Genomic DNA, 27396 nt, shown 5'->3' with positions numbered 1-27396 from the left:
CCGCGGCTCGGCGGCGGCCACACGCTGCCTCCCGCCGCTCGCTCCGGGCCCCTCCGCGCCCTCTCCGGCTGCCGCCTCGCTGCCGCGGGGGCCCCGCACACACAACCCCCCCCCCCAACCCCGATCCGGGACGGCACCTGCCCGGCAGCTCCGCTCCGCGCTGCCGGCCCCGCACCGGGCGGGCGGCCGTCGCCGCTCCCCGCCCCCCCCCCGCCTCCTCTCCCCGGGGCGCGGAGCGGAGGGAAGGTCGGGGAGGGGGGGGATGGCAGCAGCCCCGGCGGGGCGGGGGGGGGGGGGGCGGTGGCAGCCCTTCCCCCGAGGGCAGCCCGGTACCGCCCTGCCTCCCGCGGGGGGCGGAGCGGCCGCCGGCGGGGCCGGGAGCTGCGGGGCCGGTGCGAGGCTGCGGGGCCGCCGCCGCCGCCCATGGAGCCCAACGGGACGGCGGCGGCGGGGGGCAACGCCTCGGCGGCGGCGGCGGCGGCGGCGGCGGCGGGGGGCGGCGGTCCCCCCGGGGGAGGTCCCCTGCTCATCCCGTCGGCCTTCGGGACGGTGCTGTCGGTGATGTACGTGGCCGGGGTGGTGGGCAACGTGTACACGCTGGTGGTGATGTGCCACTCGGCGCGCTGCGCGGCCCCCATGTACAGCTCCATCATCAGCCTGGCCCTGGCCGACCTGCTCTACCTCTCCACCATCCCCTTCATCGTCTGCACCTACCTGGCCCAGGACTGGTACTTCGGGGACCTGGGCTGCCGCATCCTGCTCAGCCTGGACCTGCTCACCATGCACGCCAGCATCTTCACCCTCACCCTCATGTGCACCGAGCGCTACCTGGCCGTCACGCGGCCCCTGGACACCCTGAAGCGGTCGCGCGGCTACCGGAAGGTCACGGCGGGGGCCGTCTGGTCGGTCTCGCTGCTCCTTACCCTGCCCATGATGCTGATGGTCACCCTGACCGAGGGGGGCAAGGCGGAGGGCAAGGTGAAGAGGATGTGTGCGCCCACCTGGAGCGTGGATGCCTACCGGACCTACCTGACGGTGCTCTTCAGCACCAGCATCATGGCCCCGGGAATCATCATCGGCTTCCTCTACACGCGCCTGGCCAGGACCTACCTGGAGTCCCAGAGGAACCCCCCCCACAAGGAGAAGAGCAAGAGGTCCCCCCGGCAGAAGGTCCTCATCATGATTTTCAGCATCGTGCTGGTCTTCTGGGCCTGCTTCCTGCCGTTTTGGATCTGGCAGCTGGTGCGACTCTACAGCAGCTCCCTGCAGCTCACCACCCAAACCCAAAAGTGCATTAACTACCTGGTGACCTGCCTGACCTACAGCAACAGCTGCATCAACCCCTTCCTCTACACCCTGCTCACCAAAAACTACCGGGAATACCTGCGCAACAGGCACCGCAACTTCTACAGGTTCACATCCTCCTTTCGCAAGAGGGGCTCCAACCTGCAGTGCTCCTGGGGACGGTCCACGTCCTCCAGCAACCAGTATGACTACAGCTCGGAGGCCGTGGGCATGGCCACGCTGAAGGACAAGTGAGGAAGAGGAAGCGCTCCGGAGACACCAGGACCAGCAGAGCGTCTGGCCAAGGTAGGGCTTTGGGAGCCCTTAGCCCTGAAGGGTCCTAAAAACTAATTTCTGGTGGTCACTCTAGTTAGGGGCAAGAAGTTGCGTGAACCCAAGTACTAGGAGGTCCGTCTGAATTTCCCTCTGGCTTAGGGCTGTCAGGAGGGTCCTGCCGGGAGCCAGCAGCCGTGCAGGACAAATCCTTCAGGGTTTCGGGTGCGGAAGATGAGGTGGATACTTTGTTCGGTTCAGCCACAAACTCTTTTCACGCTTTGCTGAGTTTTGCCCAGCTCCAGCTCTGCACTGTTTCCCCTGTGTGGTTTCTCAGTACTATCTTCAGGCTACAGCTGGGTCAGATCTGCAAAAGTCTGAAATTGCTCTGGTATTGCTTAATTCAGCTGCCAGCCTTGGGTTTGCCCTATATGTTACCATTGTCTGTTTCGTTTCTAGAGCGTGTAAGGAGACCTTTAAGCCCCTTTTCCTATTTCCTGTTACATTAGAGTGCACTACAGTTTCATCAAGCTTAAAGTCTCTATTTTAAAATTCATTGCAGCAGCACTTCGAACTCCAAGCATTCAAAAACCACAAGGTAAGCTGTCAGAAACCACAGGATTATCTAAAAAAAGCGTGTAATTTTTTAAGGGTTCTACCTAAGGTGATTTGAGTTTGCCACTGACTATTTTTTTTAAAGCTGGTCCCTTTCTCAACAGTCAACAGGGCTTGCAAAACTGAAAATTTACCTTGGAAAGAAAGAAAAATGCCTTCTAATCCTATCACTCAAAGACCTAAGGCTGTAAGAAAAATGACTGAATCCTGTATCATGAGACTCATCATAAAAGGGACAAATTTATTCATGACATGTAATCAAAAGCATTTTGCCTCAATGTATTCTGCTCATTTTCTCCCCACTTGGCATCTCATAGTAAACCTTCACCACAGACAGTAGAGATGCCTGTAAGCATCTAAACAACTGTAAAACCTCAGTTTATAAAATGAATGCTGTTAAAAAAAATGGACCATCATCAGGTTTCCCCTCACACGGTCTCTTCACCCAGCTCAGGGGGGTGTATTTACCAGGGGCGAGGCTGCCGTTCCGAGCTGTTCTCTGAAGAGCTCGTGTACGTGGGGATGAAGTTGGGTTCAATATTCCTCTTTCCTGTTCTGGGACAGACTCTGGGGATAAGTAAAGCATGATACGAGTTGTATAAACTATTGTCAGCAGCTATTGATGGCCAGGGACTTCTGAAAGAGCAGGCAGTTGCTTAAGGAACAGTCATTTCCACTTCCTTATGGCATACTCCAACCCCCATCTGCTTGAGGGGAGTCCCACTCCAGCTCTGCAGTGTTACTGGGTTCCCGTGTCCTTGGGTGATCCTCTCATGTCACACGCCAAACCTTAGGGTATGTTTGTGCTAAAGCAGAGACACGAAGTGTCGACACCCCAGCCAAGGACTGGGAGCAGAGAACACAGCACAGCAACACGCTGGCTTTTATGCACTCAACTAACAGCGGAAAAATAAACCCTTCAGGGCACATGTTGGATGAAGACCAGGGAAGCACGTTCCTGTGCCGAGAGTCAGGCATTCTTCTTATAGAAGCAGTTGTTGGGGTGCTTTTCAGGGAGAGGGAAATAAGAAACTCACCTTAGAATTGCTTGTATTGATTTTAACCGCAGAACTGTCTTTGAAAGGCTGATGACCACTTTGTCATGTTCCAGTATTGTGTAGGCTACCAAGCTGGGCAGTGTAAATAGACCTAATGGTGCTCATTTCCTTGTGAAATAGGGGGACTAACACACAGTTCATGTTGGGAATTGGCAGGGAGAGTGGTCTTCAACAGTTTTTAGGAACAACTTTTCAGGAACTAATTCATTTTTTAATTATTCATTCTGAAGTCATTGTTACTTTTCCTTTGCTTCCCGTTTCCGAGGCTGGAAGTCACTCCCATAGAAGAATAACAAAGATAAGACTTAATTCAAAAGGCGGTGTGGGAAGGTTGGAGTACGTGCGTCATCTGCGAGGTGTGCTGGGCCGTCCTGCTCTCAGGAGCATAACGGTATGGCCAGACGGATATCCTGGCAGAGCCAAGCATGGCTGCACCCTTTCCAGGTGTTGAACATGCCATTTGCCCACCTCTGAGAAAAAAAAAAAAAAAAAATTCTTACGGCTATAGAAAGAAAAACCCACCCTGATTTGGATCCTGATGCGACACAGTGCTGTTGTGTCTTGATTTCCATTGCTTGGCCTGAGGAGAAGGTCCTTGGAAGGCCACTTACCCACCACAGCTTTACAAGGCTGCTATAGGATGGATGATTACAATGTATGAAATAGTTGCAAGGTACAGTGTATATCTATTAACAGGTATGTAAGGGGAAGCAGATGATGGAAGAGCTGTATAGGTGTCAAAAAGAGTATTAGGGAATACACTTTCTGCTTTAAAAAAACACACGTTAAAACATCTAAAGCCAAACAGTCTAAAAACATAGTTATTAATGAAGGGAAAGCTGAAAAGGAGTCATGCCTAGAAAAAAAGGGACAAAAATGCAGAGCAGATGAGATCTCCACTTGTAACCTAATATGGGGACGCGCACACAGAAGGGTTGGATTTGGGCTATGCTTCCCGAGATACCCCATCAGTCCCCAGAAGGGAATCTGCTATTCTGCTCAGCATCACAAACGGTGCATAGGGTATGTGCTTTCTGTGCCACATCGTCAGAGCATTAAACATCAAAGGGTTGATGGAGGAGCATCCAGATGAAAGGCAAAATATTGGATATTTGTCACTCATCAGGTTTTTCAACCAGTATGTGCTTCAGCTTGGTCCCATCCCAGCGCTGCTCCTCTCTCCCATCAGGCTCTTACAAACCTGTACGAGGTTACTCTACCAAGAGAACCAGTAAAGTTGATGATGCCCACAAAGCATGTCACTGGGGCAGAGGAGAGCCTGTTTAACATGGAAAACTGGCCAGCAATCAGAAGATGCTGCTGTTTGTGATGAATGACAGCTATTCAGCAGCGCAGGAGGCACGACGTGGAGCACACCTTTGCAAACACGACTCCTCGGGAGCCTCTTGTACTCCTGGGGATCAGCGCTCCATTTAAAAGATGAATTACATCAACAGCATCCCTCTTATTGTCCCATTGGACCAGTTAAACTGCCAAAAGTCAGAAGGTTTGACCCACTTCATAAATACCCGCAAGAGCAGATGTTTTAACCGAGTTCCTCTTGTCTGTGATTGGGCAAGCCTTGACTCTTCTGGGTGTGCTCACGTTTTGGAAATGGGGACGCAGTCTTCATGTATCTTCCTTTAGCAACAAAACCAAATTGGTAGTTAGCTTTGGAAGGTGATTGCTGCTGCCTGTCTATAGCAGAGAGTCCTGTCTGGGGCTGACACAACCTTTAAGTTACCCATAAGGGGTACTTTTGCATGCAGCTCACCCGGAGTATTTTGGGGAGGGTGTTGGTTTGGATTTGGTAGGATCTCAGTATTTATAAGCACATCTGCCTGTGTGCAGGCCATGCAAAACTGCTCTAAAGCAGCTCAGGCTGTTTCCTATGTGAGGGAGAGGTGTTACCTGTCCTCAACACTGAAAAGAATGAGTCAGGACTCAGAAAATCGTGAGATTAAAAACACATCTTGTTTCCACAGCCACAGAGGCTACAAAAGCATATGAAAATTGAGAGGCAACACATAAACAGAATCTGGATGATGGGACTTTGCAAACTCTACATATCTTGTCACTTATGGTAAATCTGAAGCATCTCAGGCCAGGGCTGAAGTAACAACAGGAAAGTCAGTTGGCCTGTACCTGAGCAAAATGTGGTGATTTCCTTGAAAACAATTTTACTTTTCTGTTCTCCTACATTCCAAGAAGGCAAGCAATGTGTACTCTGGGATCACTTCTCATACCCAAATCATGGTAATCCTGTGGTTCTTAATGTTTTGGGTTTTTTATTATAAATGAAATTTTGCTGCAGGTTTAGTGACACAGCTAGTTCTTCAGCAAAATGGGAAATGGGAATTTTAGGAAAGGCAACAGCATTTTTCTTGCTGAGCCAGAGGTTGTCACTGCAGAACTCCATACATGCTTTACAAGAAAGAATAGTTTAATCACTAGAAAATCTTGTCCAACACCCCTTAGAGTTATGTTTTTATGACCAAAAAAAAAAAAAAAAAAAAGCAACCCAGACTGTGAAAGATATACAGTTTCATCCCGAGTCCTTTTTCCTTCCTTTAATCTAAGGTAGTATCTGCTGCAGCAATGGCAATTTTTCCACTTTGACTTGCAAAGAGAAAACAGCAGTCCTTTGTGGGACAAGTGAGAAGAATTGTTGTTTTCACCAGACACAGGAGAATCCATTTGAACCTTACTGAATTTTTGCAGACTTTACCTTTGGTCACACATTTTTTTAATCATCTTTCTCTCTACTTTTCTAAACCAAATTTGCAATAAATGCTCAAAAGCAACATGTTGCAATTTAATCATGAATGCGAGCAAATCATTAACTTTTAAACTCCTATTTTAGTAGTCATTTTTGGTGCAGAGTGTGTGATTGAATACCAAGGAAGCCAGTGAAATAGAGGTGATTTTATGAGCATTTTCTACCTTGCATGCTACAAAATGCACGGCTTGCTGCCCAGTTGCATTAACCGAGGAGAACAGGCAGGATGGTTAAGTTCATAATCTGTTCCCCCATCAGCATGATGAGAGAAGAAAGTGCACAAACCTCCTGTCCGAACCCAGCCCTCAAGCCTTGGGAGCAGATAACGGAGCACCTGAGAAATCCTGAAGGCAGCCCCTGAAAGTCAGACATCCTCCCCAGGAAATTTGGCCGGTTCGGGGATGCTCAGCTCCTACCGTCGTATTTGTGAGTCCCTCCGGTGGCAGCAGCAATCTTCCATCCTGAGGTCTTGGGGAAGAAAACTGGCTTTTTATTTTAGGCTTTAAAACGTAGTGGTTGCACAGAATCAGGGCACAACCTGCCTATATAATAGCATTTAATTTCTTTAAAGTATAATGTTACTACACATCTGAAGGGGAAAAGCCTGTTGTGAAGAGAAAGCCTGCTTCTAAGTGCTAACTTTCCCCTCCCACATTTCTTTCTATGCCGAACCCAGACTAACTTTATTCCTGTCATTTTGCACAGCATCCTCACTGCCAGCACCCACAGAAACACCCGGAGCCAGTGACTAACTACAGTTTAGCCCAGCTGGGGTTTTTTTGCCTTATAATATTGGTTGTTGCTGTTGGTTTGAAGTTTTTCTGGGGAATAGGAGAGACGTGGAGTTAATTGCTGTGGCTTGTAAGAAATATATTGCTTTGTCTTCAAGATAGTAGTTGCAGCTTCACAGGATGTAAGTACCCTTTAAAGTTATTGTTATTATCATTATACAAGCGTTTTTGCCCTTGTTTGGGAATGTATCTAAAACACAGCAGAGAGAAAGGATGCGTCAGTTGGTAGCAAAGTATCGGGGGGGTTGGATGGCCCAGGTTGAGTTTTGTGAAAGCAGACGGAGGAGTTCGCTGCCGGCTCGCTTGGCCAAACCTCTAGGATGCAACAAGCTTCTGTCAGACACCCAACACTGAAAGAAGTTATTGAGGTATATTAAAACCCTAAATGGGATATATATTAAGAGTTTTTTAAAAATTATCAAGATTTCTGCTCAGGAATCCAGCTTTCTGCCCACACTGAGTTTCTAGTGTGGTGTCTGTCACTTTTGGGGGAGACTAACTTCATCTGAGCAGGTTTCGAATGGTCAAAACTGAGCTTTGTGATCTGTGGTCCCAACTAGAGCCATCTTGTCCCCAAAGAAAAAGTTCCCAATGGGATATACCAAAGCAACATTGCTGCAACATCTTCCTTTTCTTCCCCACCCAAGAAAGGGACAATGAAAAGAGGAAAGGGAGAAATGAATCCTGAAGAATTCTTCTGGCATTTGGGCTCTACTTTTCTGGTTCTTTCCATTTATAATTTAAATGAAACATTTTTGTAAACACTAGGAATGCTTCTACAGTGAGAAATACGGTGAAGAGGTAAGAGGCATTTGTTGAATTTATTAGAGGAGGCTGAACTTCAACATTGCAGAAGATCCTACCCAAACCCCTCCATCAAGATATCTGGAGGGAAAGTAGTAAATAAGCTTGTGCAAAATCAAACCATCCAGCAATATCAGCCGTGCTTGGCAGAGGATACAATTCTAAAACCAAAGCGGTGCTAACGCTGGAGAAGTAAAATCTGCTAAGTTTGTTTCAGCTTGTTTAGGCCAGTGTCTTTCTGAGATGTTGTTAGCCTTTCCTTGTGCATTCCCGTTAGGATATTGAATTCAGCTCCTGAATTCTTAACTCAAACCAAACACAATTTCATCCAAACAAAGCAAGGGAGATTCCTGAAGCTAAATGTGGTGGGTCCATAAACACAGCCTTTTGGAGAGAGTTACCACTTTATATATGCACTCCTGCAAACCTCACCGGGGACGTCCATCAAATTCACGACACTTCTGTGCCTTTTTTTTTTTTTTTTTTTTTTTTAAATATCAGCTTGACATTTGAGAACCACGAGGCTGGCTCTTCCAAGAAGCCTCCCAGGAAAAGGCACTACATAGCAATTCTCAGGCTGTGTTGAACTTATTGTTCAAAAATCTGGAAGGATGGAGAAGGTAAATTAACTATAAAGTAGCAATGCTAAAAAGGTAAGAGACAGCGGCACTCTTGAAGACACATGTAGAGGAGAACATCTAAACTTTCAGGGACATGCAGGTCCCACCAGACAAGCTGTGTACAGCAGTAGGCAGTACCAGGTTCTGTGCTGAGCTCCTGCAGCATCCTCACTTTGGGGAGCATGGGCTGAGAGGCAGCTCCCAGCATCACACTACTCAAAAACCCAGTAATCCCACAGGTATAAATTGAGTTTCTGCTTTTTCTTTGTAACATTTTTTTTTCTTTCATTTAACACTGTAGAAGGGAATATTTTACAAGAACGACATTATTATAAAATCAGCTGGAGCCCTAGTTACCTCTAGCCACCACATTTTGAAAGCAGCTTTCTGCCCCTGGGCAGTGTTCAGATTAAGGAGCGATAGCAGGACTGACTACACAGGGAGTCTGCAGCACCCGCCTGCATCATGCCTCGTGGCAGCAGCGGTTATCTAATCCCACTCAAGTGTATACATTTATCTTCCTTCACATCATCTGCTGGTGGGGACTCACAGGCCATTCATCCCAAAAGCACTAGTGCTGTTGATAAGTAACCCAGGCAGGCAAGATAGCTAATAAAATCCAGAAGAGATTTACAAGGGTTTTGATGTCGGAGATGCCTATTGAGGCAGCACTCGCCATCAGAGCTGAAGAGAGAGATGAACTTAAATGGGGCGAAGTCACAAGTCCTGGCTTCTCGTAGAAAATCACCACTGACTTGTACTGTGACCTCGGGGAAGTCGCTTATTCTTGAGCCGCTGTTCATTAACTGCCTAGAAAACAGCAATGCTATTTCCGTCGTCGGCACAAGTGCTTTAAGACGTCACTGATGTGCGTGAAATGTTTTGAGATCCTTGGATGAGAGGGGCTACGTACGGAAGTGAAAAGGTCTCCTTGTAGGGATAACTTAGGGTTCAGGTTAGCTATTAATGCTCAAACAGAGGAAGTGTTTGTGTACCAAAACTCCACCATTTTTGATTAACAGCAGCCAGTCGGTGAAGATGATCATGTAGCCCACAGCAATGGCAGCTGTGCTCAGCTGGCTTCGCTGGGAACACGGCTGAAATGAGTCTTTTGATAAAAGCATCATCATTTCAGTGCATCAATACCCTCTCTAAAGCCCCTCCTTGGGTGAGAAGCAATAGCAGGAGATGTGGTAGGGAAGCAAAATCTCTTCTTTACCTCCTGGCAGCCTCTTCTTCCCCACGTTATGGGTTGGGAGCACTGGGGTCAGTGAAGGTAAAGGCAGCACATTGCTCCCAGGCAAAGCCTGTGCCGCAGCCTGCTCCAACGGCAGGATCTGGGTGCAGAGGAGGCTGAATAGAAAGAGTTATCCCTAACACTCATCACTGATTGCTAAACACAGCAGAGCTTCCCTGTCATTTTGGTGTTGGCATCTTTTTAGAATGATTAAATCTGTCGAGGAACCTCTGCCTGCCTGAGGCACAGCACAAGTAATTCCCAACAACAGAAGCAGAGGAAGTAGCAACCGAGTAACTTTGCTCAGCTGTTTTCATTTGTTTGTTTGTTTGTTTGAATACAAAGGCAAGTTTATTATGGCAAACACCTCTCAAGCTTCAAAGCACCGCCTCTGTCTTTGCAGCAGGTTCTCTTAGGCAGGATGAGAAAGTGAAGCTCCACAGCCTACGGTGCCCAGTGTTAGGAGAAAAGCTCCTTGCAGATCTGGCTTAAAGCGGGGGGTGGGAGTGGAACACAGTGGAGAGATGGGGACAGAGCTGGAGCATCACTTGGTCTTTTACCTCCATCAATCATAAGTTAATATATTCTTTAGCAGGCACTGCGTGCCCTTGGTATTCAGTATCTATCTCTGTTACTGAGAAGAAAAAACTTGTAAGAAGTCTTGGGTTTAGTCCAATAAAAGACAAGAAAAAACTGTAAACCTATAACTTCACAGCCTTGGGAAACTGTTTGTGTGTCCCCCAATTCAAGTCCTCGTGATCACAGCCCCAGAGGGGCCCCGTGGAAGCAGGATGAGAGGATCCTCGGGCGTGGGGAGAAGGGCTCCGACAGCTACACTGCCTCCAGAACGCAAGAGTGAAATCGTTAATGTGGCACACCGAATTACTCATTAATCTGAATGAGAGCACAGACAAATTGCTTTAGGCTGAGAGGAGGCTTAGGAAGGCAATACTACATCAGCTTCATGCTACCTCTAATAATAAGACTTTATACCTGGCGTGAAAATAGGACGGGGAAGAGGTGGGCACCCCGAGGGGGCTCGAGCATGTGCCCAGGCACTGGCACCTGCCGGAGACTTACGGTTTCTTGAAATCTCACCTCCTGTCAGGATCTCAGTGCAGAACCAGCGCTTGATCTGACAGCCACGTGCCCCCTTCAAGACACAGCCAAGACCCAGCTTGACTTCCTTGCAAGTCCTCCTCTCTTCTTGCCCTGTTTACTGTGCTCACAAGCATACCCAGTATGGGAGTCTCCAAACTCTGCTACAAGCACTAAGCCCTCGTGGTGCAGGGAAAGGAGTTACAGAGGCAGCCTGGAGCAACGGGAGCGGGATGTCTCTGCCGCTCTGATAGCGTCAGGGCATAGTAAGAAATAGAGAAGCTCGCTGGCACGAGCTCATTAGCTTAGATCTCAAAAAAAGCATCAAAGCAGCATCTTACTAGGCATTTTTTGTCTTCTGTCACATTCTTCAGTAAATGTTTATCTCCAAGAGCGCCGAGGCTTGTGTTTCAGACTCAGTCTGTGGAGGGTCTATGTATAATTACAGGCTTCATCCCAGGACCTGCCTAATGACTGTGCATTCCCATCATTCTCCATAGACGGAATCTCCTGCCCACATTGAAGACAGCTTTTACAGAAAGATCATGGATCAAATGTGACTGTTTAGCTTACTTGTGCAGTAGAAATGCGCTTGGTTGTAGCATGTTGCTGTCTTTGGTGCTCTTATTTTAATGTTATGTGCTTTTTTTTTTTCCTGTCTCTGCATGTTCTGACCTTTCTTTGTGTTACGCTTCCTTCTCAGCAACAAGTTGCACCCTCTCCCAGGGACTCTGCTTCCACTCTCGCTTTGCTCCATAGCTAAAACCACCACTGTCAGATTCTGTAACACACCAGTGAGAGTTTCAAGGCTTTGGGGAAATTTCATACCTCTTGAATTTCAAATCTGTTGTTTCAGGTTGCCCACAGAGAAGGCAGAAGTCTCTGCTGATTTCCACAACCTAATCAGAAAGCAGGCATGTTTCTACAAGTGTGACTGCTATAAGCAAATCCTTCAACTACATTAGAGAAGTTACATCTGCATAGCTAGGAGCATAATTTGACAAGGGTTTCCTTTACTGTTGCTCCAGCTTAAACCTCCTCTGTCCCCTCATTTGGGCTGGTACATCTGTTTTTTGCAGGCTTGTGGTTTTAAAGGATTAAGCTGTTTTAATTTGTAGGGTTGTTTGATTATTTTTTTTCCCAGTCAAGCCAAAAAGAATTATTCTTGTCCCAAGCAGATTCACCATTCACCCCCAGGCAGCTAAACCAATACAACTGATGGGCCGTGAAAAGAAGTGCTTGTGAAATGACATCTTCAAATTGCTTTTAAAAATAATGGGGGAAAAGCTTCAATGCACTTGAGCTTGTTCTTGTTTAAATATCACTCAGACCGGTAAATGGCCGAATTCACCATCCAACTTCTTTTACCCTGCTGCAACTACAAATACCTCTAAGACTTGTGTTCTCGGATGATTTGGGCTTTACCTTCTGTTTTCTTCTTTCTGGTTGGTGAGTAAGGCTGTGGCTTCCCTCTCTAGAGATGCACATTAGCTCCCAGGGAGGCTTTGCAAAGCCTTCCAAGGCAGAATAACCATCAGGAACCTTTGTATCTTTGCCAGAGCACCCACGAAAACATAGTACTGCAGCTTCGATCCACACTAATAATTTTTATGATGGATCTTCAGTCTGGAAGGGACTACACGCTTACAGACTCAGCAGAGGGGAGCAGTTTTTCCTTATGTTGGCTCTGAACCTGTGGGAGTTTTTTCCTGTTCAGTTTTCATTTGACTCGCACTTCATGGACTTCATTTCCCAGCCAGCACATGAACAGCTGGTGGTTTCGAAGGCTGCCGTTGGCGAGGGCAGTGCCTGGAATGGATAGTAATTACTTGCTGAGCTCATTATAATTGTTTAGTTATTGAATAATTTGGAAAGGCAAGCAGGGGGAATATTTGGTTAATTAAGAGCTCGTTTAATCACTGCTAAATTTAGCCTTCCAAAGCAGTGCTCACCTTCCCTGGATTTGAAAACCTTTGCTGACCCACACTGCCGGGGGAAAGCAGGAACACTTTCTCTCTAGTCTTTGACTCCAGTCATCAAGATGGCACTTGCTCTTCGCCTTGCGGTGTCACGGGTTTGGTCCTTAGTCCCTACTAGCTCTGATCCTCCCACATTTGTCATGGGCATTAAGATCTCTCCGAAGCTGCCGTCAGTCTCCAGTGAGGTGTTTAATAAGAAACAACTCCCCTGTAAGCACTCAGGCACTTTGGGGATCAAATTCTCATCCAATGAAGAAATGACATTGCAAAGAGAATGGCTAAGTATGACTGTTTAATAAAGCCCAGTAAGTGCGAGCAGGAGAAAAGCTTAGCGGCTTTGTCATTTTTCTGGTGCTGCTGATCTAACACAGTTGCTGGGCACGTTTCTTCTGTTTAAGGTTTACGATAATTTAAGGCTTAGGAAGCATGTTTATCACCCAGAGGATGCTTTCTGGAGCCTACACTAACTTCCAGGGGGTGTGGGGAGTCTGCAAGGCAGTGTTCAAGACAAAAAAGCATTTACAGCTTATTGTCATCTCTGCTGTTGCACCAAGAATGTCAAGTATCTGTATGAGAATTCAGCAGGCTTGTAACTGAAAGGATTTTATTTGAGGACTTTTGGGGAGAGTTTTGAGGGTAGGACTTAAATGGGAGGTAGCATTTGACTCAAGATGAGTACAACTTAATTTTAAACAATTAGTGAACAGATTTAAAATAATTATTTCACTTTGGGCTTTTATCCTTTGTCTTAGCTTAATTTAACACGATATTCTTCATGCACAGTATCGGTCAGATATAACTACCACTGTAGATATGCCTGTGGGATTTAGCTGTCAGCTGGCACATGCTAGTGAAAAACGTACCCTCCTCCCAGCATGGAAGTCAACTGCAGATGTTCGGAAAGGAGAAAAAAGAAAAAGCAAAGCCTTGAAACCCTTGCTGACCACAGGCAGATTTACCCCCTTTGCACTTCCAAAGTGAAAAATGTTTCGAGCCTCCAAGAGCTAGCAACTCCTCTGATCCTGTCTGTAGTACACACAAAATAAAGAGGAGGAAGAGTCCGTACTGAACCTTATCCTTCACAGTACGCTTCAGAACAAAGTGAACTTTTTTTTTCTGTTAGGGAAAAGAGATTAGAATAAGCCAGATCTTGTACGTCTGGAGACATACCAGTCTTTTACAAAGGCATCCATGAACTTAATGTATTTTGCTTTTAGTTTAAATGCTGCAAAAAAGGAAAACAATTTTTAAATGGGTTTTTCAGAGCAAACTCTGGAAGGTAAATTCTGCAAAACAGAAAAGCCGTCAAAGCAGGTTTATTTTAAAATCTGACAACCTTGACAGCCTCCTTGCAGCACCATGGAGCCACGTCATTTCTGCAGTTACCCGTGGTTACAAAATTGTTGAATGAAATGGAATCCAAACCTGTCGAGGGTTGTAACTCTCAAACAGGCAGAACAAATGATCTGGAATGATAACTAGTCAAGTACTCCACTAGGTCCTTAATTGAATATTGTGCCAAACTGCTCCAAATTAAAGAAACTCGTCCATTCTGAGTCTGGGCTGCTGAGATGAGGAAGTGCCCGGTGGGATCTGGTTGATTTTAAATATTCCTTTTTTTTTTTTTTTTTTCCCCTCCTTTTTTCCACAAGAGGGCAAGGCATAAGGCAGTTCTTCAAGAGATCCTGTGACTTCAAGTAGAGAAGTGTTACGCGATATTCTCTCCCTGCCCCCAAGGAAAAAGAATGAAGTTAACATATGGGCTAGAATTACTGTTTTCTCTTCAGTTAGTAATTTCTTCTAAATTAATAAGGCCGAGACATCTACTTTAGCAAAACAATTAAACAGTACATCAATAAAGTAGCTGCCTTAAATCAGACAAGTGACTTTGCTTCATTCCTCACCTTAGTTTCATCAGCACTACATATATTATGCCCTGGAGGATTAACGTTTGTGTATTTGGGGCCACTTCCTCTCCCAGGCAGTGATTTTTTAGGAAGACCATGGCATGGCTGAGCTAAATACCAAGGAAGTGGTATTTAATCAAAGTGGTTCCTTAACTAAAGTTTTTCTAACTATTCTTCCTTAGACATCCTACTTTAAAGTAAGGCTTTATGCAAAACATTTCTGCAAATTAGCTTATCAAGCTCCAGAGGAGCTTTAAATTAAGGAAAAAAAAAAAAAAAAAAAAAAAGAATTGTTTTAATCATTCAGTCTTGCCTTTGTGCTTTCTGGCACTTCCTGCTAAGCATCTCTCCGGTTTCTGTGGATGTATGCCACTGAGGCAGCCACACGCTGATTCCATTCCCCTAAGTTTTCTGCTGGATTTTAAAGGTACTGTGCTGGGAAAAGGATGACAGCAATGCTGTCAGGATCTTTTCTTCCTGCTAAGTGTCCCTGTCACAGCATCTTTCTGTAGCACACCAGGGCAGCATGAATTTTCTGCCCCTCCTGTCAGCCTCCTTTCCTTAGTGGTACCCAAGAAACTACAAAAAGTCAACAGCTATAGAGTCCTGCCAACAAAGGATGGCTGGAGAAGTGCTGCTGCAAACGGATCTCAACTCTCCATACTGAGTGAGATGTCTGTCAAAAACTATTTGTCTCTTCTTGTGAAGGGATCCCACACTCTGCTGAAGTCCCTGGGTCATCAGTTAGTCTTACCTTTCCCCATCACGTGTACCCGCGTGGTATCAATCCCCATCAAGTGTCATTTGGGATGTTAGACTTTGCCGTTCAGCACTCACCATTACCCGGATTTAGCATTTGCTCCTTCTTAGCACCTCTTCAGCAGCAGAAGGTCTCACCCTTCCCATCACCTGTAACATCTTGCTGAGTCCCACAAAAGAGCCCAAATATTATCTCCCATTTCGCCCCCAGAGTCTTTTCTGCTGCCACCACCTCCTTAGAGTCTCCAGATCTGGCAGATGAGTCCTCCCCATCCCAGCTGCTGACTGCATTTTGGATTTGACAGCCAAAGCCAACCATCCAGCCCCCAGCATACCCTGAACCTCCTCCTGGGGTGGTCTCTACCACCCACCTTGTGAGGGGCCAAGGGACACAAGGGTTTTCTTGGCTTCCTACGTGGGAGCATGTGCAGTCAGAATTCTCGTAAGTGTTGGTTTTACTGCCTCTTCTCAACATAAACTGGACAAATTGATGGAGTCCTGGCCCCGAGGATAAACACCATCTCTGCTGTTTAGAGTAACTGTCTCCTGAAAGGAGAAGCGTGCAGCGGAGCTGACACCCTTGCTGCTGGGGAGCTACGTCGGGGTACGGGAGGTGCCTGCAGGCTGGTGGCACCACCCCAGCAGAAACCTTCCCCCACCTTCCAACATGAACAGGAGCAGTCTGTAAGGAAGATTAAGACTAGAAAAAGCCTGTGCAGTTAACTCGGGTACCATAACAACAGTCTTAAAACTTATTTTGCTGAAATACAGAGGACTAGCAATCTCCACCTGAATCACTTGTAAAAATTCCTGCTGAGGGCTGGTTTAAGCCTGTGCCCAAATACAGAGGTTGGCTTTTAGTTGCAACACACTACTGTTGCAAAATCCTCGGTTTTATGGAGTTTTCATATTTCAGATTAGTTTCAGCTTTTTAGCTGTTTAGGAATGGTAAATCCCCATGTGGCTAGGAAGCATACTTGGCTATTATCTCTAAGAACTTACTTTAATATCCTTTTGAAGGAGACTGAGATTAGATAAGCTCATGAAGTCAAGCATTCTTTCCACACCTGCGTTCATCCCAACAAAATAATATTTCTCAATTTCAAGGCAGCTAATTTGGAAACCGATTTTACTTGTCGCACTGATACAAACCTGAACTATTGGCATGCTACATGAATAAAGCTGGCTCAGATGTATACGTGCTGTCCTCACCTTTCAGGGCCTTGAACACAACTGGAAAATACTTGTCACCTAAGTGATACAGTCTGGTGTAGCGGACTACTCGGAATGCATTCAGCAAACATGCCATCACTATTAGAGAACTAAAATCTTTTTAATTTAAAAGATTTTGCAATATCCTGGTCCTATTCCCACCTTTGTCTTTTCCATACCACAAACAAGCCCCTCACTAGTGCTTAGGAAGTAGCTATGGGTGCCTAGAGCAAGTAGTGAGTGCAGCCTCAGGAGGCAGGTTAATAACCCAGCTGAGTCTTCTCCCCTGCTGCATGTCCATCCCCTGCATGTTTGTCCACAGCTAGAAGGAAATAAAACTAAGGTTCAATAACCCTGTTCAGCTGATGGGCAGGGGAGAGGCAGACAATGACATTTACTTTTTAAGTTAATTGATCCACTTAGTCACTCCATTCGTTAAAAACAAGGCTTTAAGGCTCCAAGCTTAATGGTTTTTTTCAGTTCTGTCAAATGATCTAGTAAGAGGATACTACTGTTCCTTATGACCCAACAAGTTTGTAACTTTAACACCTAAGCCCTTTCAAGTGTACACACAATTACAGTCCTGTTATACCTCCCACTCCAGGGGAGTCAGGTGAACAGCACAGCTACTGTCAAACACCTTCACTTTGGCCTCGCTCGGGATCCTGGAAATCACAAAACTGGCCTGACCAGAGAACAGAATAATTAATTTAGACCTGAACATCTCAAAAGTATCTCCCTGTAGAATTCAGCTATGGAAAGGCTTTTGATTACTGCTCTTCCGTGCATGCTTTATGGCTGAAGTATTTAATTTAAGGAGAAGGATTAGGAAGAGGACAAGTTTTAATGGCCTGCTGCAAAGCCTAGATAAAAATCTTAGCTGCAGAGTCGAAACGTGTTTACCTTGTATTGAAAGTGATAATTTTTGCAGCATGCTGGAATTCACTGACTCACAAGCCATCTGGAGGTGCTAAGAGCATTTAGAAAACAAAGTCAAGAGGTCTCAAGTTCCATTTATTGAGATGAAAATGCCAAGGCTCAAAGGTAGCAGGCAGTCAGCTGTGAAGATGGAAGACTTCAAGGCTCTTCGCATGAAGAAATGTTACATGAGTGAGTGCCTTCACCACCTCCTGAGCTGTGTGCTTTCAGCTGGGCACTCTTCAAGATGAGAACAGCCTTCCTGAGAAATCCACGTGCATTCATTTGTGCCTGTGCTGAGGCAGAGAAGTGAGATTCTTCCTGCCTGCATGTGGTCTGAAGGGACGAAGATCTCCCAATACAATGTGTGTGTAACTAGAGAGGGAAAATCAGACGGGAGAGGACTAGATTTCCAGATACTGTGCAAGCATGGAAAAGCAGAGTAGAAGCTCAATGGAGAGTACCGAGGAGCAGGTGCATATTCCCTACACCTCAAGTAACAGATTACAAAATGAGTAAAACTTTGTCCTTTCTTATGGTTCCAAACCCCCCACATTTTTCAAACCTTTTTGGTTTTTTTCAAGGGGAAAATTTCGGTATACTTTTTTATATTTATGAATTCAGTCTTAATTTCTTCTGGGATTATTTCTTATTTAGAAGTCTAAATTCTGCCTAGTGCCAGAAAAGCTACAACAGACAGATGCTATACATGGTGGACACCATTACCTAAAAAAGTCCCAGTTGATACACAAGATAAGTGCAGAAGAAAGGCTAATTTTATTATTTTTTAAATAGATGGATGCAGCATGACTTATTTTTGGCATACTCAACATACACTATTAATTCAAACAGAACATGGACAGGAGAAATAGCTTAAGTAAATGGTATTGTGGAAGAGATCCCATTGAAAGTTTTATGAAGGGTTTTAATGCCAAGAGCTTTTCTGGCTGAAAGCTTGCAGTTTCCAGTTGTTTGTCTGCTCTTCTAATGAAACAATAAAGCAGACTGAAAAGTGGCGTGAAACATCAGTTCAACATTGATACGGACATTTCAGTGTGGGAAAATCTCCCATAGCTGCTCTCTGCCTAACACCATCTTAAATTTAACTTGCCCCTCGGCTTGACTTACTTTTGTTGTATCTCTTCTTTCATACTAGTAAACAATGTATTTTGATCATATTCCTCCCTGTGGAAAGAAATGCCTTCCCAATGAATTTCTGTCTCCCATTAAAATAAAGAAACAAATGAGAAGAAACACATTTATGTTATAGTGAAGTAGAAATAATCCAAGTGCAAGATCACTTTTCTCACTACTTTTGTGTTGAGAAGTGCAAGGACTAAATGGGCTTAGCATTTGTCTGGTTTCACGGCAGCCTTTAAGTTTGAATCACCTGGTAAAACATGGCCTTCTTTTTATGGGGTTATTCAATGAATCACATTTAAAGCCCTAATATGCAGAGAGAACTCCCAGAACATGTTTCCTCTTCAGTAACAGAAATCAGAAATAAAAACATTTGCCTGCTAGAGGGAATGGAAGAAACCACCATCCTGAGCCAATGCGTGCAAAATGACTCCATTAGGATCTGCTGTTGTTTATTCCCCCCAGATTTAATGGTCTGCCTGGCAAGTTAATATGCTGAGGGTGTCACCTCCAAGGCATGAATCCACCCAGAGACCTTACCCACGCAGCAAAAAGCAGTCTGAAAAGAAAATACCGAGATTTTTTTCTGTGGAGTCAGGAGCAAGGTGTCCAGGCATCTACATAAATGGCTTAATATAATTATATAAACTGAGGAATGAGAAAGAGAAATTCTCAAGGTGTCTCTCCAGAAGAATCATGCCTCAGTAACCTAGTTGGCATGTTGTTGTTGTTAACAAAAGAACAGGAAGGAAATCCGTTTCTAAAATGAGCTTTTTGAGCACTGGATGCCTCTAACAAGGAGTTTCCAGAAACAAGTAACATGAATGCTCCATAAATCTCAGCTTCTCTCTACAAATAAAATATTTCCTTCAAAAAGAGGCACTATGGTTTCAGGCATATGCTCCTTCTATACTTCCATACCACTGAGCCTTCAACTTGAAGTCTCGGGTGAGGAGCTCAGTGAAGTTCATTATTAACCATATATCTGACCTGGCAGCTCATGGATTCAACCAGTCCAGACTCTGTCAACAGCCTCAGGATTATCCAGCAGTAAACCTAGATATTTTGAGGTTTTTGCTTTGTTTTGATGCATCTAAAGGTTACAAAGATAAAGGAGATGGTACCTCTAGGCTGCTTTATTGATTTCACAATAAGAACTATCCAAGCAAGGCATTTCTTATGATCCTGCAGTCTGATCTGCATGCATAGCATCCTGTTAGAATCAATGAGAGTTCACAAAGGAGCAGCTCTACCAGCAGTTCCTTAATGCAAAACAGTCACTGACAAAGAACAGCAAAAAACAAACAAAAGTTTCTCTAGTATCTGTTTCAAAATTCAGTACTCACTGTCCACAAGTTACCATGAAAGACAAGAATGCTCAACAGCAGGCAACATTGATCCCTACCTTGTCATTATTTCAGCTATATAGGAAAACAGGCAAGATAGAAATAAGTATCTCTGAAATAAAACGTGTTGTTTCAAGTATGGACAATGTCTGTAATGGAAGAAAAATAAGAGAGTATTTGAAAAAATGAATGCTGAAGAATGAAAAAATCTCAAAAATTGAGCAACACTTGACAGTTCCAGTACCTTTAGAAATTCTTCTTAAAGATTAATGCACTGCATGGACTAAAAGGGTTATAGGGAAAAAGCTAGTTCCTTTTCAGTTCTAGCAAGCCAGTCTATGAATAAATAACGGACTGAGCTTATATACCCTCTTCAATATATGCTACAGGTAAAAGCTTAAGTATGCTGGGACAGAATTGAGAGATTAAATAAGTGATTTGAGGGGAAGTGATGGACAGCATCAAAGAAAGATGTGCAGTTTGGAAGTAGGACAGAGTTATCTTCCTTGGACAGTCCATCCTGAAAAGCTTTAGTACAAGTCACCAACACTCATATGGAAGATAACGAGTGCCTACACAGATACTTTAGGGATAAACTGATGATCATTAAGAAAGAATTGACTGGCAGGTTTCAGTAAACATGAAAGTTCGCTTTCAGCTTCCTAGGAAGGTTTACAAAAACAGAGATAAGGCAAAAGTATGCTATAGTTCTTCACAGTATTTTTACAAGGAGCAATAGACACCACTTTACGATGGCTCTCTTAGCCAGATTTCCTGAGAAGACTGCCTTTCTGAACGAGGGTAAGATGATCGATGCATGCCAGAACCATCTGTGGTTCAGAAAGGAAATAACTCTTCTGCTGCTCTTGGAATGTTTGGTTGGATTTCCGCACAAGAGACTCCAGAGACAGGAGTTGGGATTTTTTTTTTTTTCTTTTTTTTTTTTTTCTTGGGGGAGGGAAGAGGAGGAGGGTGGTTGCTTGTATTTGTTTTTTCCTCAAAGAGCCCTGACCTCCAGCAACATTTCCTGGTTTTATTCCTAGAATTTAGACAAGACGGAAATACTGCACAAAGCTACACATCAGCATGTTAGAGAGATCTAATTCATATGTAAACACTGTGTAAGGGTATCTGGATGTAGAAGGAATGTGAGGAACTCTATATTAAAAACAAAGCCATCTTTATTCACTGGGGAAAGGAAAGCTATAAAGGAAAAATTCAAATGTACTAAGAATTGCAATTGAAGAAACAACAAAACCAGATTTTCTTGACAATATAGTCATTATCAATGCCATTTCAGCTACACTTTTATTTTAATGTGCACATCATTATGTGCTACAGCCTCAGAAAGTACCCTGTTGACCTTATAAATAAAAATAAATAAGACATGAAGCGAAATTTCTACTATAAATCCAAACTGAAATAAATAGAGTATCCTGGTACACATTTCTGGACTTGAAGTTCATTAAGATGGAGCTTAGAATATTTCAGTTGGACAATACATATTCAGGAAAATCTCAACATAAATGTACCTTTTCCAAACCTTCAGTTGATTTCTGGGGAATTAAAAACCACAATGATTCCACAAGTGCTTCCACAATGAAAATTTTATACATGAGAAAGGCCAAAAAGTCCACCCAGAGTTCCTAGAACCATGTGATAGGAGATAAAAAATTAAAATAAAATGCATGCTAAAGGATTGAAAGCTAGGCTTACACTGAAAACCTAATCTGATCACATACCTGTTAATTTTACAAAAGTTCCTGATATTCCCCAAAACCTCTGAATGGAAAGATAGTTTTAGAAGTAGTACAATTTCACAGAAGTCCTCAGGAAGCTTCACTTGGTCTCTTAGTAGGGATTCAAACTCTGGCTTGCTCTCCTGATGTATTTTCTATTTCACCCTGGGACTTTTCACACAGGCAGGCTTTACCTTTCCTTACGAATATTTTTCTTTCACAATACAAATCAACATTACCAAATACTTGTAACAAGTATGCTTTCAGGTACAAGGCTGTAAATTTAATGTCAGGACTTTGCCCCAATTCACACTGAACACGTACTGACCTTTCTTTACTTTCTTTGAACCACGAGGGCTCTTTACAAAGGTTCTCACACGACTGGGAAACATCAAGCCAAATTCTGCCATCACCATGTGTTCAATTAAGAGCACTTGTCTGCAGCAGTTTGGCTTCAGATTTATGCTAGTTTAACAGAGCAAATCCTGTCCTTGGCATAATCAGAGTTCTAAGAAAGAGCACTGCTTTTCCCAGTAGCAACAGGCAGGCTGAACCTGAAAGAGAACAGACAGTAATTAAAGTATTTCAAATTCAGAATTATCTGTCAAGAACTGGGAAGAGATACGCTTAATAAAAAGTTATTCGGGGTATTTAAGTGGACTAAAATAAATTAAGCCAAGTTTATTTCTAATGATCACTGAATTCTGCAGATTGCCCTCTGCCCCAGGAACATCAGCCTTTCTGCAATTACTGTTTTCCTGCTGGAGGCTATGTTCAGAATCTTTTAGATTGCACTGTACTTCCTCATTTGCTATTTAATTTCTTCATAGATCTAGATACTGCTTTTAGTAGTCTGGATATTGAAGCTTGGTCAGTACTGAAACATACAGCATACTGAATTATTATACTTCTTTCAAAAGAAGAATTCTCTTACTAGGTACCGTGCACAAGTTTTTCCACAAATTATATTTGACAGGTTTGGTCATCATATTGAACACATTACTGAAGCTTAAAAACTCCAAAAGACAAATACCAACTTGATTTTATTTCTGAATGACAGTCAATTCATAGCATGAGATATGCACTGTGTTCAGGAGATACTACAGTACACAGGATCTTCAAAAGATGAAAATCCAAAAGGAGATTAGCTGAGCTTTCCCCCATGGTCCAATATGACCTTGTTGAGCAGTATTTTACAGAGGGCAGCTCTGAAAGTAGCATTTTCATTTAGTGCGACTCAAAGCCTGCATGACAGACGCAAGTAACTCTTTTTAAAAAGTAGCAAAGCAATTTATATGACAGTGTTGCAGAGCAGTGATGGGACTTAGAGTGAAGTAGGAATTTTGGAACATAGGACCTCAACCTGGAGAATCCCAACCTAAATCTACACAGGTCCATTCATATTTAGATTCCACTGCTATCACGTGTCTTTATGGAAAAGGCCATACATTTAAATCTCAAGGTAACGTTAGGAATCAAGTTTTAAGCCAGTAAAGCAGTTGCTGATGCTCTTGGTCTGCCTTCACATAGACTTACAACTTGGGTGTAATGCAAATGTCTTGGAATTAACAGGCTTTGAGACAAGTATTTAGATATGGAACCCAACTAACTTTATTATTCCTAGCATCCAGCCATTTTAACAATTCTTCCTTGTTAGCACGGACAAGGAAGCCCTTTTCAGGTTTGAGAACAAAGAAATGAAATTACAAAAGACTAATCTCACTGGTGTGCCAAATGAGAACAATCACAATAGAACAAGTCCAAGTGTCCTGTCATCATTCCTATTTATATGGATTTTCAGCGTAATCCTCCCCAATACTTATTAATTCCATAAAAGGGTAGATTAAAAAGTGAAAACTGTATACATAATAAAAAAATTTAACGACAAAAAAAAAAATCAAAGCACATTCCCAGATTTTCAAAGTGTTTCACACAAATTATAGAGACTACTATTAAAACAAATCAACATGTTTGCTTCCTAATTTTTTTTCCTCAATCAAATTCTGTTTTCCTACCGTTCACTTACTGATGCGCCGACCCGTAAAAATCTTTGATTGTAATAAGAAAGGTAGTTGGCAAGATTATGCATTTAGATGTTATTTTATCTGTACTGCAATGCAATCATCCCCTCTTCTCTTAAGTCCTTGCAATTTATTATTCAAGGACACCACAGACTAATGGTCCTAGTTAACAGAAAGAAGTCTTCATACTAAGCTGAGAAAGAGAAGTCCAATAAGAGCTATTGAGACTTTCTGAAGCAGATAAAACATTGTTTTGGACAAGATAAAACACAGTATTTCACAACACAAGATTCGCAGTTGTGTCAACAACAACAAAAAACCCAAGCTTCCTCCAACTTGGTCTTAAGATTACATGTAGGCCCAATATATAGATATTTTCGAAGTGTTTTACAACAAAGCCCTAGCTTGAGACCATATCAATTTAAAGTACAGGTGGACACCAGTTTCCCTCATCAGACCCCACATGCCACAGTCCACTGGTCCATGGAGTTTTGTTACCCAGCCTTCCAAGCAGCAAGCCAGGGTTCAACAGGATTGAGTTGGAGGCGGCCAGAACTGGCATATGGAAAACCACAATAAAACTAGGGTTTTTTTCTCAGCTGTGCCCCTCCCAAACCACACTGCCCTACCTGGGAATTAGGTAATGATGAATGCTCAGATGAATCCAGAGGACTGTCTGATTACCTCTGCCCAGCTCTCCTTCTTAATGTTTACTTAATGTACAGGGTTACATGGTCAAGCCGTCTCCATAAAGAGCTCTTAATAACCCTAACACCAGGCTTCAGGCCAGGAGACTGATCATTTTCATTAAGACCCAAAGAAAACAAGGTGAGTTGGGAATGCTGCATTCTGATCAAAGGTATCTAATGCAGTGACATTCCCTAGCACTAAGCATTTGCAATCCAAAAGCAATAGGCTTTCTAGCCAACCAGAGAATTCTATTTTTGACTTTGTATTAACTAGTCCCTGTTTGTAGCAGAAAATATCTGTAGTAATTCAATAAAAAAAAGTTCAAGTAAGTCCCAGTAGTCAAACCACATGTGTATTGCCCACTAATGCCCATGCTAAGGAGAATACATTCGTCTCAACAGAAGGTATGTTCAGAAGAATAACACTCATCTTGCTCTATTAACTTAAGTCAAACTTTCTACATCGCATTAGTAACTGAAGAGACTAAATAATTAAAGAGGTAACAGCAGCATGGGGAGTCATATCAAGACATGGTCCAAAAGATTGTATCTTTTAAACTGAAGAATTAAAAAAATTATAAAAAAAAAAAAAAGAGCCCACTCTGGAACTCTTCTTTGTAGCCTATCCCTTTAGGACATGAAGACAAACCATTTTCAGAATACACCAAATTTTAGATGGTCTTTAAGGCACCGTTTGCAACATTTATGGAAAAGGACGTGAAAACAAAGTGTATTGCAATATATTAATACAGCTGGGAAAGTCTAATTGAATGTGAGGTTATAAGAGTTGTTATCTCCCTTTTTCTTCTCCTTTTGCAGGGCTTCTCTCATTCCATTTGACCTCATGTTCCATCCCCAGAGGAATTACATCAAGACTGGATCCCCAATGCCATGGTCTGGGTTGCAAGTAAAGGAGATGGTGATGGCATAGCGAGTGCCCCAGTGAACCTTTTCTACCCGATGAAGGTTCTCTGATCCAGAGGTGAAAAAAGAAACCCGGCCTGTAAAGACAAAATATATTTAATCAGTGACATGGAGTTTGCCACTTGGCTATCAGCTCCCTGCACAGTTTTGCTGTTGTCTCAGTCCAACTGTTCCCTAGCTACCTGAGAGCCCATAGGTCATCAAAGACAAACTGTTATGAGCTTATGCTGCACTCTGACAGCTTTATGTACTGTTTAAAACGTACGTTAATCCTTTGTGCTACAAAGCTGGAGACATAATTCCACCATAACTCATAGTTTATAAAAGGCAGGAGGAAGCCAAGAACATCTGAAGCCAGTTCTTAGTTGCCTCAATTAAAAAAAAAAAACAAAAAAAAAAGGAAACAAAGTAACTCTAGTGACTGTCAGCAAAGTGTATTGATTTCCTTCCTGCTCCCCTTCTAGTCTGGGCTCTAATTTTAGACCAAAGAAGGAGGAAGTACTACAAAGGTGGCCAAAAGTCTTCAGTGAAAAAAATGCTCAGCAGGTTTACAAACAGCTGTGGCAGCTTATCAGCATTATACCCAGTATTTGCTATAGCTTTTTGTGCGCAGTCTGATCACTCACTGTTGAGCCAGGTTAGAAAGTTAGGTATCAGTCATATAGAAATTAATTTTCCTTAGAAGGAATGACTCCATCAATGCATTGGCTTGGAAATTGTTCTACAGATGCAAGTGCTTACTGCTGTGCTTCATCCTGTCCAAGCTTTGACCACCACCTTGCCTTAGGGTTCTCCAAGCCTTAAGTGGCATCAAGGTGAAATGCAGTTACTTTGATAATGACAGTGGAGATATATTAGCATCCCACTTGATGAAACAGCAGAATGGAGCTCTCTGCACTTTCACATTATTAAACTGTTCTGATAATGTAAAAGTTTGATGTTGGCATGTAACTCAGAACTGACGCAACTCTGTAGGACTGCTGAAGTTCTCCTGAGAAAGCTAGTAATGCTCATGCACAACTGTTTTATCCCAGTGGCATGTGGTTTTCCTACTCAGGCTTTTTTTCCATTTTTCAAGTTAGATTAAAGTTTTTAAAGAGCTTATCATAGGGAACTCATATTGACAATCTAACTCTGCCTGGGACTCATTCACAATCAGGCAAAATGAAAGACTTGGATGCCTACTTAAAATTTGAACAACAAGATAAACTATTCCAACCATTACACAATCTCCACCACAGAACTGGGCACCAGACACATAGCTGGTTTTCTTTTCTAAAAGTGATCCAAAAGATCCAGAAGTTACTTTGCTTACATACTCCTAAGCAGCACACATGGGAGATCTGAACATAACTAGACTGGCCTTATAGAGCTTGGTTTACTCACTAATCTCTGAAGTCTATTTAAGTAGCCTCTGTGTCCCTTGCATGTTCAGTTGCAGTTCACATTTAATCTTTCATAGTTCACATAGTCTTTCATAACTGCCAAGCAGAAGTCATATCATACTCTTCTCTGCCTGTGGCGGCACATCAATAATTGGTAAAGCTATATATAAAGAATAGATTTGTTCGCATGCATAGCTCATTTACACCTTGGTGTCCTGCTTTTCTGGATGAAAGACTAAATGAAGGCAATGCACTCCTATCCTACGAGTGTTGCATTGAACAGCGCTACCCTCAAGAATTTCATACAAAGTCCCTGTGCCATGAAAATTTTTTTTTCTTTTAAATCTTATTTCAACATCATTCACATACTTTATTATCAATCCCTCACCTACTCGCCCAAAGCTTTGCCTTAAACTGATTTTCAAGCTTTTTTGTTTGATCTCTTATTAGAAGTAGTAGTAAATAGAGTTAGACAAGTTTCAGTGTATTGTTTAAGGCAGTTAAACTGGATTTTTTTTGGCTATACAGAATGTCTTTTAATTTCTTTCTTTAATAAATATGTCTTCATATATATGGTATCTTATAGCTCCTTGTGCATCTGGTCCCATATCTGTCAACCGGGGTCTCCAAGTCACTGAACAAGCCTACAGTCAGTTTGCAAAAGATACTTCTTCCTCAGTTGCGAAGAATTGCGTTTCAACTTTGCAAAATTTTGAAGCAAAAGCACATTCTCTCCATGGTACACTATTTTTAATAGTATAAATGTTCAAAAAGAGGGTAAAAAAATGTTACTTCCCATCCCATCTGACAAAACCTTC

The 27396-nt window shown here is 43.3% G+C and overlaps 2 protein-coding genes across 2 annotated transcripts in view; one reads left to right on the top strand and one right to left on the bottom strand.

Annotated features, from left to right (window-relative positions):
* The first annotated feature begins 405 nt into the window (after nt 1-405).
* On the top strand, nt 406-26118 carry LOC115341314 (urotensin-2 receptor-like). Its single transcript, XM_030014039.1, has 2 exons — nt 406-1590; nt 25089-26118. Exon 1 carries the CDS (start codon nt 424-426, stop codon nt 1537-1539), a length of 1116 nt encoding a protein of 371 aa, XP_029869899.1. The 5' UTR covers nt 406-423; the 3' UTR covers nt 1540-1590; nt 25089-26118.
* The window catches only part of OGFOD3 (2-oxoglutarate and iron dependent oxygenase domain containing 3), a 48198-nt gene continuing 43215 nt past the window's right edge, over nt 22414-27396 (bottom strand). The window contains exon 9 of the mRNA XM_030014040.2: nt 22414-25270. Coding sequence (XP_029869900.1) covers nt 25134-25270 — 137 coding nt within the window. The 3' untranslated portion in view covers nt 22414-25133. The remainder of the gene's footprint in view (nt 25271-27396) is intronic.

Source organism: Aquila chrysaetos, chromosome 5, assembly GCF_900496995.4.
Source record: "Aquila chrysaetos chrysaetos chromosome 5, bAquChr1.4, whole genome shotgun sequence".
NCBI lineage: Eukaryota > Metazoa > Chordata > Aves > Accipitriformes > Accipitridae > Aquila > Aquila chrysaetos.
This window is presented reverse-complemented; position numbering and strand designations above follow the sequence as displayed.